The 14,859-nt window shown below is 40.9% G+C and overlaps 1 protein-coding gene across 1 annotated transcript in view; it reads left to right on the top strand.

Moving 5' to 3' along the window:
* LOC121898873 (protocadherin-16-like) overlaps positions 1–11,037 on the top strand; it is an 83,590-nt gene extending 72,553 nt beyond the window's left edge. The window contains exons 11-21 of the mRNA XM_042414352.1: positions 1,118–1,357; positions 2,205–2,330; positions 2,502–2,711; positions 2,844–3,710; positions 3,804–3,917; positions 4,002–4,213; positions 4,527–4,678; positions 5,164–5,294; positions 5,577–5,863; positions 5,998–6,139; positions 6,628–11,037. Of these exons, the coding sequence (XP_042270286.1) occupies positions 1,118–1,357; positions 2,205–2,330; positions 2,502–2,711; positions 2,844–3,710; positions 3,804–3,917; positions 4,002–4,213; positions 4,527–4,678; positions 5,164–5,294; positions 5,577–5,863; positions 5,998–6,139; positions 6,628–9,218 (5,072 nt within the window). The 3' untranslated portion in view covers positions 9,219–11,037. The remainder of the gene's footprint in view (positions 1–1,117; positions 1,358–2,204; positions 2,331–2,501; positions 2,712–2,843; positions 3,711–3,803; positions 3,918–4,001; positions 4,214–4,526; positions 4,679–5,163; positions 5,295–5,576; positions 5,864–5,997; positions 6,140–6,627) is intronic.
* Positions 11,038–14,859: the final 3,822 nt, after the last annotated feature.

The following is a 14,859-nucleotide window of genomic DNA, read 5'->3' as shown; positions in this document are numbered from 1 at the left end:
GTTTTCATTACTTTGGCGTTACAGTTAACCACATAGAGAGAACTATTATTAGGAATCTATAAAGTCATAGAATGAGTCACATTCCCATTATTCACTGTCAAAAGGAAGATCATAAATTCCACTTTTGGTGATTTGGTGAATTGTTTCTCTCCAAAAGACAACATCATTCATGGATTAACACATCAAATGTTGAAAAATGACTTCTGCATATGAGACATGACAAATATGTTTGTTGTCTGAGAAACCTCAGCTAACCCTCATACTGCAGTCCAAAGTGTTGGCGCCACAAACTCCACATAGGCTTAAGATGTTGGAATTGGAAACATCCAAAATGAAATCTTTTCCTTGTTCCCACTGTCTTTTTTTCTGCCCATGTGTTATCAGTGATCAGGGATATGGCAGGATCACAGAGGAGTCAAACTTGGTGAAAATATTCCAGCCAGTAACTCCTACCAGATTAAAAGCTTAGGGGCAAGTTATCTCAGTCCTAGCAAGATACAAACACGCACAAAAAAGTTAAAACCAAAACAGCCCTGGCCCTCTCTTTCTTTAACAGTTGCAGCTCATTTTAAAGCATGAAATTGAAATTGAATCAGTGCAAGCTCTACCCTCTTAGGGCAAGATAATGAAAAGGCAAGGGTGCCCTTAATTTCTACAGAGCACGGCAGGCCTGGCTGTTGCGTGTCTAGAGTGTGTGTTTACTGTTTCTTTCTCGATGGCTGCGGCATTCTCCAATGGAAAATCTCGTAAACTGTGGCCAGACCGTTTGGGCTGTTACAGCAGTGGTGGTGGTGGTAGCACTCAGGTAGGCAAAGCTGTGTGTGTGGTGGAGATTATCTTTGATTTGGCCCTCACACGGCAACTTTTCACACTTGCTTTTTTAATCACTTGACTACACACAACCATGGATAGTGGCATGTTTTATTGCCTTTGATAGCATGCTTTCATACTGTGGTTGTCATGTATAACTGCCTCTGAAAAAGGCTGTAATAAAGTACACCCACCCTCCCACCCACACAAACACACACACACACACACACACACACACACACACACACACACACACACACACAGGAAATCTCTCCTCACATTTCACCTCTGATTCATCTCTCTACAGGCTCTCTGTCTATTTTCAAACCTCTGGACCGTGAGGAGCAGGACGTCTTTAACCTCACAATAATCGCAGAGGATCATGGGATACCCCAGCACTCATCCAGCCAGCTGCTGTGTGTCCACGTGATTGATGTTAACGATGAGGTGCCCTGGTTTGAGGAGAGCCAGTACGAAGCCCAGATCTCAGAGAACCAGCCTCCAGGAACTAGTGTGTTAACAGTGTCTGCCTCAGACCTGGACCAAGGTGAAGCATACAGTGTGAACTGACTTAGTTACTCCACTCTTTGGTACATGTAACATCCTATTTTGTAATTAACAATGGATTCCCAGTGAGCACTGATTTGGTGATTTGCAGGTCAAAATACATTTAGACTGGTTAACACTGGTTGAAAAGTTAATATCTTAGACATATATGTTACATATAACCATTATTTTAACACCATTTAAATGAAAACATCCTAACTACATGTTGGAATATAATATTAGAAATGCTGATTATATGTAGTTACATGTAAGAAATGTCAAAAAAAACTTTTCAACTGACTTTAGCCTGGTTTGACCAAGGTGCCATGACGTCTTTTGACCTCTTACTGCATGTGTATCTGTGTGGATTATGTTTTAATAAATATCAAATTAGGCTGCTCCAGCAATTAAATCAAACACGAAATGCCTGTAATCCTGTAATCAGTGTGCTGAGTATGTGTTCACATTACAGACATTAACAGTTGTTTTTAATTGAGCACTATTCAAGAGGGTGGGGGTACAGAAAGGGTGCATTCCCCCGGACTTAGTCAGAAGCACATAAAACAGAAGGATTATAAACTTTCTCTCCAAAAGCAGTTAGTGAAGTAAACAGGTGAGGTTGCCAGACTGCTTTCTGTTAGCACGCAATCTGGCATCCAGACACCTGAAGCATGGCCATCACTGCCAAATGCTTAGACAGCAAAACTAATGAAAAACAAACAAATAAGTACACAAAGTTATTAACAAGAAATTGAATACCTCTTTAAAGTATTGTTTTTTTGTAAAGTTTTTACAGTCCTCAATCCATTCTGAATTAAAAAATAGCCACTGTGGGTGTTTCTCTGTAGGAACCAATGGGCAGGTGACATATGGAGGTATCTCAGAGGAGGGTTTCAGCATCAACCCAGTGACAGGTGTCATAACGACCACTAAGTCACTGGACAGGGAGCTTCAGGAGTACTACACTGTGACAGGTACAGCCCTCTGATGGTCAAACACCATCACAGATCATGCATGCCTTAAGATGACTGCTTTGAGATGCATAATATTAAGAGTTGCTATCTGAAATTCAAATTTGTTATTTGGCCATCACTATTTCTTAAAAATCACGATTAATGCTATTGTCTGTTTTTTTGTGTTAATAGTTTATGCAAAAGATGGAGGCCTTCCCCCAAACTATGCCAAAGCCACGGTGAGGATCAGAGTACTTGATGAGAATGACAACGCCCCTGTATTTGGACGTCTCTACTACAGCATAGAAGTGCCTGAAAATTTGGAGGCAGTGCTTCTTTTCACCCTCCGAGCCACTGATCAGGATGCAGGAGACAGTGGGGAGATGAACTACAGAATTACAGGTGAGGATTTGTTTTGATGTACCATCCCCTTTCTAAATGATTTGTCAACTGCTCCCATGATTTTACATTTTTATAACTTAGTGTGGTGATGTTGCATACTCAAAATGCTATTTGCCATTGCTGTCCTTGCAGCTGGAGACCCCTCAGGAGACTTCCACTTAGACAGACAATCAGGTGCGCTGTCCACCTCAAGGCCTCTGGATCGGGAGAAGAGAGCAGGATACACACTAACAGTCACAGCCCAGGACCAGGGCAACCCTTCCCTCAGCAGCACCGCCACAGTGGAGGTGACCGTTCTGGACATAAATGACCACAGCCCCCAGTTTCAGAGCAGCAGCTACACTGCAGATGTGTCAGAAGACGTACCCATGGGTTCACTGGTTCTGGAGGTGAAAGCCATCGATCTGGACCAAGGCCCCAACAGCCAGGTTCAATACTTTCTGAGCCATGGCTCCAAGAGCATGTTCATTATAGACCAGAACACAGGCCGCATAATCACAGCAGCACCCCTAGACAGAGAGAGAACCGCCTCTTACACCTTTGAGGTGTATGCCACTGACTCCTCCCCTGCCAACCCACGCAACTCCACCACTCACGTGACTGTCTACATTCAGGATGTGAACGACAACGCTCCCTTCTTCATTCAGGACCCACTTATTGTGAACATATCTGCAAGCAGTGTGTCCAGCCGCAGAGTGCTGGCCACCATGAGGGCGGAGGACAAGGACTTTGGAGCTAATGGCTCTGTGTTTTATCGCTTTGCTAACCCTGTGAGGGGCTTCACCATCAACTCACTGACAGGAGACATCCAAGCCACAGAGAAGCTGCAGACTCTGACTCAAAGCCAGAGGACTTTGATAGTGCAGGCCATGGACCAGGGCAACCCAGCTCAATCCTCCCTGGGGGTGGTAATCATTTATATCAGGGAACAGAGCTACAGGGGAATTCGCTTCTCTCGCACAGCTAGAGATGTCAGTCTGCAGGAGAATGCTGCTAAAGGTTTGGATGATATCATAAAAATGTGAAAATATTCCTCTGAAATGTTTGACTATATAATAAATGTTTCAACAATGTGTGTATTTCATGTCATAGGTACAGTAGTAACACAGACTCAGGCCCAGTACCCTGATGGCTCTCAAACTGGTATCAGCTACAGTCTTTTCAGTGGAAACAGAATGCAGTCTTTTGGAATAAACACTATTACTGGTAAGTGCAGATGGTAACTTACACTACAAAATAATCTTTTCCAAATGTACAGTTTGACTCATTGTTATTTTTTTTCTGAATTAGGAGAAATATGGGTCCAGAAATCTGAAGGACTAGACTTTGAGGAGACCCCCAAACTCCGCCTTGTGGTGAAAGCTGAGACGGCATCCTCCAGCTCCTACATGGCTGTCAACTTAATCCTCCAAGATGTCAATGACAATTTGCCACGCTTCCAACTCCAGAACTATGTAGCCTACATAAGAGAGGCACAGGGCTACGATTTTCCCATTATCCAGGTGCAGTAGCCTGTCCCCCACAAGTTTATTATGGTTGGCTGTTGTTTGAGCGTGAAGTTGTAGAATAAAAAGCACGCAAGCTTCAGAAATCTGGTTAGTTTCAGCACTGTGGAGAAATGAATGTTCAACTGCCTGTGTTCACAATGTCCCAACTGAATATATAGAAACCGTTGTGCCATGAAGCCAGTTCCATATAGCCCATTATATGAACTCTTGACTTCCATGTTTAATATTGCTTGCTAGTTCATGTTACATCAAAACAACTGTTGCAAATATTTTCTTTTCCAATCTGGGGTCTGGGTCATTTCCTCAGGTTGTGGCAGATGACTTGGATCAGGGACAAAACGGTCAGGTGACCTACTCCATTAGGTCATCATCCATGAGTGGCTTGTTCAAGATTGACCCACTGACTGGCAGTATCACCACTGCAGCCATAATGGACAGAGAGATCTGGCCACAAACCAAGTGAGTCTTTGAACTCTGTTTCCCTTTGATGCAAAACACATCATGCCATGTGATTCACCTCAGATTACCTGTGATCTTGTCCTGTGCATGTTTAATGTTTGTTACCATGCTACTGTTTCGTTTCCCCTAAGAAATGACTTTGACAAACTCAGAAAATAGTTTGAGTTAGAGAGAGTGAAGAAACGTACAGTGAGGGATGAAAATGGAAATTAGCTGATACGCACCAGAGCCTATCAAAGTTATAGAAAACAAATAAATCAGTGTTTGCCCTGCAATGGTATTTTAAATAGTAGTATTCAAAATAAGCACTGATAAATTCCAGATTTGTAAAACAGTGGGCCCTATGTACTGGAAAAACAAGTATTTTCTAACGCTCATTCTGAAATAAGAAATATCTTGCTGATCTTGGTGTGGGGTCAAACATTATGCAACTTGATTCTTAAAAATAAAAAGTTCAGACACTGACATTCATTTTGTGGCACCAGGCTTGTTGTTACAGCAACAGACCGAGGAACCCCGCGGCTGGCTGGCTCTGCCACCCTCACTGTGATCATCATCGACCTCAATGACAACAGTCCCATGATTCCTCTGCCTCGGGAGATCCGAGTGCCTGAGGGTAAGTCAGCTTCACAGTGGAAGTTAGTTCAGTGATCTTATCATAAAGCCTTACATCACACTCCCTGGCAGCTCACTCGGCAGGGCTCAGTGAGAAGGGCTATTGCCAAGTTCCTCTGTTCATTTCCTGTCCATTAGATCAAGGCTTTCCAGAACAGGATATTTCTTAATAAAGAGCAAAACAACACAGTTTTTTAAACTTGGCGTCTGTGTGCTTCATTTCAGCAGAAACCTAAATGTTTGCTCTTTCTCTTTTTTGCTTCCCCCTCCTTATCACAAACAGATACTCTGATTGGCACAGTTATCACCCAGGTAACAGGAAATGATGTGGACTCAGGTCCAGCTCTCTCCTACACACTACACCTGGATAGAAACAGCCAGGGCATGTTTGGGATTCATTGCTATGGAGGTGGCGTGTCTCTGACTGGTCCACTGGACTATGAGGAAAGGACGTGGTACACTCTGACTATACGTTCATCTGACTCAAAACATCAAAGCGAAGCCAATCTAACTGTGCTGGTAGATGATGTGAATGATAATGCCCCCACCTTCACCCAGGACTTCTATCAGGTATGACTCCCATCACATACCTCTCTTCACATCTGCACATACTACCTTTTAGAATATTTAAACATTTTTGTTTAAATATGGAAGTATCTGTAATGAATCTATATATATGATGTATACTTTGTGGTTTCCATCAGGTGACTGTAACAGAGCACCTCCCAGCAGGCAGCGCAGTCATCACAGTAACAGCTACTGACCGTGACACTGGGGAGAATGGGAAGATTACCTACAGAGTAATGTCATCAACTAGGGGCGTCTTCTACATTGACCCAAGCAATGGTAAGATTACAATATGTGCAGTTAAAGCTGTTTATAATTGTTTTCTAACCAACTTGCCTTAATTACCCTTCATAAAAATCTTATCCCCTAAGGCTTGGATTTTGCACATATTTTCAACACATATTGCAAAATATTTAATCATTTTGTTAATTAAAATCCATTGAAAGCCGGATTTAATGTTATTTGCTTCAGATGGCTTGCTTCAAATACCATCTGAAAATGAGTATGTTATAAAAGGAGTATTTATGCCTCAAGCTATTCTCTCTCCTGTTCTCAAACACGATTCCTTTGCCTCAAATAATGTTCCCTCTAACTTCATGTGCCCAACCTTGCTACAGTATTTGCAAAAGGTAATTGCAATCTATTGACTCTGTAATAGTTGACCACCCTGCATAATAAGCAACTTTGATAATCAATATAATGACCTCTGGACAGAAGATTAAGATGAAGTTGCTCTGTTTATGACCGTGTTCTTTATTTCCTTACAGGTACTCTGTTCGTCAACCAAAAAACAGAGTTTGATTTTGAGAATCCCTCCATCCTTGTGGTAATTGAGGCTCGAGACCAAGGCACTCCATCCCTTTCTTCCATTGCCACTGTCCAGGTTCAAGTGTCCGATGTCAACGACAATGCCCCAATCTTCCACCAGTCAGAGTACAGAGCCACTGTGTCCGAAGATGGACTTCCTGGATCCACTGTTCTAACCTTAGAAGCTGTGGATGGGGACCTGTCCCGGGATAATTGTGGTTTTGACTTTGCCATTGCCAGTGGCAACTCAGGTAATGCCTTCCAGATTGAGAGCAGTGTACGCTTCTTGGAGGGGAGGGGCTTCCAGACAGTTGGCAGTCTGATCCTGGTGGAGGAGCTGGATTTTGAAGCAATGCCAAGTTATAACCTGACTGTTGTGGTATCAGATCGTGGGATCCCTCAGCGTAGCTCCAGCGTGCCTATCCTCATCAGTGTTACAGATGCCAATGACAACCCTCCAGCTTTCAACCGAGCAGAGTACAGTGTGGTACTGAGTGAAGGTACGGCAGCAGGGACAGAGATCTTGCATCTATCTGCCACTGATCCAGACTCTGCTCCCAATGGAGAGGTGCAGTACTTCATAAGCTCAGGGGACGAGACAGACCTTTTTCAGGTGGATCGGTGGACCGGTGCCTTGAAGCTGCAGCGACCTTTGGACAGTGAGAGGCAGTTGTCCCATATGATTGTTGTCCAGGCCACTGATGGTCAAGGACACTATGCCTTGGTCCCGGTCAGTATTGAGGTAAAGGACATCAACGACAACCGGCCCTTCTTTCCCCTCAAACTAGTAACTGCTAGCATCAGGGAAAATCAACCCCAGAATGCCTTAGTTACAATGCTGCATGCAATCGACCATGACAGAGGTGTTTTTGGACAGTTGAGGTACTACATGTTAGACAACTCTAAAGATGGAAGAGATGCCTTCCTTATTAACCAAACTTCGGGAGAAGTACGGACTCGCTCTATTTTTGACTTTGAGAAGGCAAACTCCTTCCATTTTATAGCTGTTGCCATAGATGCTGGCAACTATTCTGCTACAGTCACAGTGCAGGTTTATGTTACAGGGGAGGATGAATATGATCCTGTTTTCACCTCCTCAGAGTTCTCATTCGAAGTGCCTGAAGGAGCAAAGAAAGGTCAGATCATCGGCAAAGTGCAAGCCAGAGATGAGGATGGAGGCGTGGATGGCATTGTTCTTTACTCTCTAGCAGACAATTCGCCTTATTTTGAAGTCAACAAATCAACGGGTGCAATTTCCTTAAAGATGGACAGCTACAGTAGACATGTGAGCCGCTCTAAAAGAGAGGTGCGTCTAATGACACTGGATGTGACTGCCCACAGCCCACTTGAGGCATCTCGCATAGCAATGGCCAAAGTTACCATTGATGTGACCCATACATCTTTCGGTCTCTCCACAGACATGAATATGATGCTTATCAGCATCATTGCTGTGTCAGTTGGGACAATAGTCATACTGATTATAATTGCTGTGGCACTAGTTTTTGTTAAATTAAGACGCCAGAGGAAGCAGCAAAAAGCAAACAGACGAACACCAGCATCAGGCACCATGCTGCACAAGCTTGATGAAACAAAAATAGCAGCAAATGAAATAATTTACCATCAGACCCTTCCTGGATATGCAGCTGATCCGAGCAGCAGCAGTGGGGGTCCGTACACTCGTGGGGGATCCCTGGATCCCTCTCACTCCAGTGGGCGTGGCTCAGCTGAGGCAGAGGCAGCAGAGGACGATGAGATCAGAATGATAAATGAATACCCTCGTGTGTCAAGTATTTCCTCCTCTATGCAGGAGCGCATCTCTGCCCGAGGTCCAGACTCTGGAATTCAGCAGGATGCAGATCAGCTATCAGATGTGTCTTGTGAGCCTTCCATAGATTGGTTCAAAGGGAAGAAACTGGGCAGCCTGAATGATACTTTATTGGCTGGCCAGGTGCCAGTCTACAGGGATGAGGGGGGTGGGTATGTGGGTGTGGGACGGGGACTCAGCATCTCCCACCCTAAAGACTATACTTTCCCAGAGGATGGAAAGCCTGCTGTAGATGGCTCCCTGACAGCCATAGTGGCCAGTGATGAGGAGCTGAGGGGCAGCTATAACTGGGACTACCTGCTAAACTGGTGTCCCCAGTTCCAACCCTTAGCTAATGTTTTCACTGAAATAGCACGTTTAAAAGATGAAACAGCTCCTCCTCACCCTCGCAGGTCATTTCATCATAAAGCAAAGGCCGAGTCAAGAATCGACCCTCCACCTCTCATAACCTCAGTGGCCCACCCCGGGGCCAAAACTGTACCTCCGAAGCCTGCCGTAGGGAGGACATTCCCTCACCTGGCTTCTTTACGGAGATCTCCCATCAGTGGTGAGGGATCCATCTCCTCTGTCGCCATGTCTCCAAGTTTCTCCCCCTCCCTCTCACCACTGGCAGCACGTTCTCCAGCAATCACACCCTTCAGTGTCTCACAGGGCCCCTCTGCATCCATGATTAGCACAACTGAACATAATCTGGAACACAGTGAGGAAGCAGAGCTGAGAATTTAAATCAAATCTTAAAGGTGAACTAAAACTGAGTCATTGCCGTCCCAGACTTGTTCTACTGTATGACCACAGGGGCTGCAACATTAAATGAGTCAATGCTCTTGTTTCAAGGGAACAAGTAAACAGTATTATACTAAGCAGTCCAAATAGCTGAGGTTGTGGTGCTTAATGAAGAAAAACGGAACTACATGACTAACAGGCCAAAATGGACTATGCCTTTTTTCTTTGAAAGAAACTCCTTATTCTCCTGTTGATCAGTGTTCATTTGCACATTCAAATGGGAATTCATACATGATGTCAATATTTTGTACAAAAGCATTGTCTATATTTTTATACTTACATGTGGTTTCTGACAAGAAATGGCATTAAAGTGTCAAAAGGTTGCTAAAACCTCAGAATATATTTCTATATTTGTATATTTGTAGCTTGTACTGTATACTTGTTTGTACTGTAAGTTGGTTTTATCTCTCGTAATTCTCAACCTTGTGGTTTTAAATGAAGTTCCTCATTAATGTTTCATGAATTAGGATTTATATTGTAAATATTTATAGAATATGAGACATCCTTGCTTGAACAAATAAAACATCAGTCAGAATAGAGTATTGTGTGATCAGATTTTCTACGGATCCAGTGTTTGATCTCACATCAAAAGGTAATCATGAATGTGAAATACTGAAAAGTTGTCGTAGTCCTCAACACGTCATTTCATTTTCTGAAGGAAAATGGAATTTGACATCCAATGATCCTGTCCTCCAGGTGACCTGGCTTTAATTTATCACAATGAGCCTTATTGCTTTTCATTTTGCTTTCTGATAATAATTCATGTGAGGGAGATTCCACTGAGCAGCTATGTGGTAAATGTAAAATAGTTTGCTCCATCAGCAGCCTAATCATTCCATAGAGTGTAAACAAATCTTGGTAATTTGTCTACTCATCTAATGTTCCTAAGCAAAACAATAAGAGACATTATTAAAGCTCCAAATCAGTGTTATGCTTACACTGACATTTGCAGCAGGGTTTTCTTATTTCTGTTCAAATTGTGTTGTACAGATCAACTGAAAAAAATGAATGTTGCTTTGGACCATGTTTGTCCCTGTTTCACAATAGTACCATAAAGAATACTATATGGATTAAAGGTAAAACTAACAAATGTTACATACAATATGATGAAAATATGAAAAAAAAACTGTATATTTATGAATGTTCAAACACCACCGGAGAATGTTTTTCTAGTTAATGAAAAGAAATTCATATAATTTACATGTTTAGCCATAATTCACATAATGCTCTTACACAGATGCCTATACGCCATAAATACATTCATGATCCTAGTTGTGGTTTTGGCAGCCTTTACAAAATAAAATGTGTAAATTTATTTGCATTAATAACTACCTAGAGTCCTGCCGTGGCCTAAATGCAAAAGTTCCTCTCTCCTTCAAATTATTAAAAAAGTATTTTGGCTTAATGCCCAGTTTTAGACACTTGATGACATTATTTTAAGCAACACTAACAATCTACAGTATTTTAATTTATTGTGTAGGTAGACCTCAGAAGCTGAGAGGCTTTGTAAACTATTTACATTGATGCTATTTTGACCATGGCCAAATATACTGTACATGAACACTACCTAACTGATAGAATGAAGGTACCTTGTTGTCTGTATTGTTTTGTATTGGACAGTGTTACCTGCCACTTAGTTCTGTGTTTGTCCAAACTGTGCGGTTAATGGTGCCATAGAGAAGAGAAATTCCTCCAAAGTTCACTCATATCATTCTAGGCTTGTCTAGAGAAATGTTTTGAGCAAAGTGCCTGATTAAAGTACTTATGTGAACACAGTATGGCTTCTGTTGCATTTTTCTCAACACAGAATGATGGTAATGCATGAAAATGAATCACAAGATTGTTGTTATAATGGGCAATTTAATCCACTGATATATGCATAGCTGTATGATTTTTTTGGATTCCAAGTTTCAAAAAAGTTCCAAGATACCACATATCTCAAGATGCCAGATGTCTAACAGGCAGACAGTGATGTGAACTGACCATTGTCTTACCCATAACCCCTGTGTGTTCATGAATTGAGTTTGTCCAGTCACTGATGTTTTGTTGATTTAGACACCTTGAGAAGTCTCAACAGTATGTTCTGGCATCCAGTTCCAGTTTCCAGCAGTACCCCATAACCTCAAGCTTATATCTAGTCAAAACACCTCAATGTCCCAAATGCTGACCTGAAAGAGACAAGTTCAGTCCCAATATTGTACCAATCCAAACATGCTTCAAGTGAACAAGATTTGATTTAATGATAATTTAATTTAGAACTTGATAGGACTCACAATCACTGCAGTAACAAGTCATTTTAAGTAATGGCTTTACAGATGCCCTCATTTCTGCTGAAAGCAGACACGAACTAAGAAAGACAAATTTCCTTCAGTCCAGTAAATGTTCTTACAGAATCCTTTCCAGCACAGATGAAAACAAAACACAAGCACAAACTGAAAACCATAAAGGAGCCTTTTGTTGCTTCTCATGAGATTCTCCAATCAGCTTTATTCATTTTTTATATTTTTCTGTTGAAATTAGTGTAAGACTTATTTCCCTCCTGCTTTTTGTGCTCTAATGCCCATCCATAGATCTTACCGATAATTATCTTCAAATTATGTTTCAGACAAGCATTAAGACTTGGAACTTAGACGTCATTCATCATGTAACACTGATCATACCCAGGTCGAAGTCTCAATTTTTTTAATCTTTAGGCGTATGCAACTGACATTCTTACAACAATTCCAAAGTTATTACTCTTCTCTTATTGTCCCTGCATTTATCTTTGTTTTGCTACTTTCAAAATGTCAGCGTGTTCCTCTCTTGTTACTAATTGCCCTCAATTTCTATTCCCCAGACCATACAACACAAGCAACAGCAGGGCGAGGTAGAGAAAAGTGGAGAAGTTGTACTTCTATAGTCAGAGTTTAGTATCACAAGAATGGTTTCATATTGTACAAAAAGCCTCTATGTTTAAAACTTAATACTGGTTTTCAAATAATATGTTTATATAACAAAAGCAACAACGGAATAAAAATCTCTATGGTTGTTTCAACCCAATTAGCTTTTCATCAAACAGCAGAAAGTAATGTAATATTTAAACTTTTCTCTTTATTAATACATTTGTTAGAGCTCATCTCAACTTTGATATTTCAGAAGGAAAGCACATCAACAATGATACTAAATAGTGTTATTTTTTAGTAACCAACTTCAACTGTCACGGGAACTCATTGCATCACACATATTGCCCAAGGCTAGACAAGACTCCCGCTGCCTGATGAAACAGAGCTGAAACTGGACCGGTGCTGTTTGTCCGCTCCAAGGCCTGCCTCCAACTGGTTATGGAGCTGCAACCTAAACCCTGTGGTCCTGAGCTATTATACACACTATTATACCCACACACACACACTGAGGTGAATTCATGTGCTTTCTTTTTCTTCTCTGGACTGGAAATATGGGCGGAGCAGGCTGAATGGGACAGCCTGTTGATAATACACTTGGCCTGAGTGTCATAGCAGAGTCAGGTTATGAGATGAATGCTGTGACCCAAACCGAGCACCTTGGATCAGAGGCCAGTATATACACAACAGAACCTAGATGATATGAGTAAGAGGGCAAAAGCCAAGTCATTACTCAAAGCTTAAATTAAAGGCTATGGGTAAACCAAATGAAATCTATCATTTTCCCGTCAACACAAAGTGGATACACAGGAGGCTGCTCTGTTAACATGCAATCTTCAATGCCAGGCTGCTCTTTTTTCTTCTTTTTTCTTTAACCTTAGTGTTTCTTATAGAGTTGTCAAAGCTGTCATGCTCATATGATACTGAAAATCCTTTATTTTGCTGTTCTTTCAACAGCCTTACTCAGCTATTTATTGAGTTTACTTAAATTCTGACATTGTTAACCTGGATGTTATTCTCATATTTGTCTTTTATGACTTTCTCTAACAGGTTTAAGGTTGACAATTACTGTACCAGGAATTCCCATTAAAAATTTGAAAACACACTCATTTGTGTTTTCTTTCACGGTTTTATTAAGCTACCTGTGTTCATGCTGTTCACGCTTAAAGCAGCATTTTCACAGAGGAAGCATCCAGCCTTTGAAATCCTTAAACCTGCTTGGGAACAAACGTGTTATTTTTATTGATCAGTTCCACACTTAGATCAAAGAATATGCTAATCAACTAATTTCATGCACTGTTTAATAATTTTTTCCCTTTGTTTCTAGTAACATCCTGAATAGATGCAATTTTCTCTTTTTCTTGCAACACAGTAAGAGAACGAGTTATAATTGCTCTGGAGGCATTATGCACTTTGTTGACAGTCAAATCTGTAGCATTTTTGAGGTGTTTGGTTTTAGTGTTGCTTCAAGATTCAGCTGCAGCTTTTTCCACTTGTGTTATATAAACAAAAGCTGTAGAAGTTGCATAATTACAAGATTACTCTGATGGCGCCTCATTGGTAAACATATTGTTTTTCTGTTTCGTAAGCAAGATTCAGAGATATGCCTCTAAACTGCGAAGAGCCTATGAATCTTTGAGAAGGATTTCAGTGTTTTCCTTTTTAATTGTCACGACTTCTCACATATCACTGTCTGTAGCATCTGTAGCATCACATCAGAAAAAAAGTATTAAATCTTTGGAAAACCATTTGTTTTCTCTTTGTAAATTGTAATCGACAGTTGCATATCCAAGTTTGACTTCAGCCTGTGAAAGTATTGTATCATTTCCTGTTAGTACAAAGTAGAGTTCTTTGACTTTTTGTATACTAACTACAAAAAAATATACAATGGAAATGACTATATTTAGTATGTGGCATGGAATTGGGACAGATGGATTGTCTTAACCCTTTTTTACACATTTTGTACTTGAATTTCTTTGTGAGCTTGACATGACGGAGGTTTGGCAAAATTAGACTTCATGATGGATTACAAACTCGATCCATTACATAACAGAGTGAGCTATCTTTACATCAAGACACAGTTTCCTGATTTTAATCTATCTGATGTTATTTAATAAGCCACCTGAAAATAGGTGCATTAATGTAGTTCTAGGAAAAATATGGTAGATTATACAGTGAAAAATTATTCTTGGCAATCAAATCATTTACTGTATCTCACCATCTATTGGCAGACTAGTGAAACAGTAATTGGTTAGCAAGAGTTCAACAGGTTAGGCCTTCAAATCACCCTCAAAGATGGTAATCTTTTGCTCGACACAACAAAGTTAGTATTCACTATTCAGAAATTGCCTGTTTGCAGAAAAATAGACTTGTAGTCAAATTTGATTTGGTTGATTTGGAATTGCGGGATAATAAACAGAATCTAAAATGTACCTTTCCTCACAAAAGGCTATTAATGTGTGAGCTTTATTGAAAAACATGTTAAATATAATAGCACTACTTGGCTATTATATTTTTGGCTCAAAAATTGGGGCTTTTGGCTCTTTTTGCTTTTTTAAGTGTCTTGCGAAACAGGTCAGCACAAGACATCATTGTCCTCTGTTGTTGATTAGTTGAAAATATAGAGAGAAAGACATAGTGGGGAAAGAACTGGGAGAGATTTGAAATATTGGGAGTTTGCTGAAATGTTCATGGGTGGGAAACTT

Source organism: Thunnus maccoyii, chromosome 6 (genome assembly GCF_910596095.1).
Source record: "Thunnus maccoyii chromosome 6, fThuMac1.1, whole genome shotgun sequence".
In the NCBI taxonomy this organism is placed as follows: domain Eukaryota; kingdom Metazoa; phylum Chordata; class Actinopteri; order Scombriformes; family Scombridae; genus Thunnus; species Thunnus maccoyii.
The sequence above is the reverse complement of the archived record's forward strand: the minus strand, read 5'-3'. Positions and strand labels throughout refer to the sequence as shown.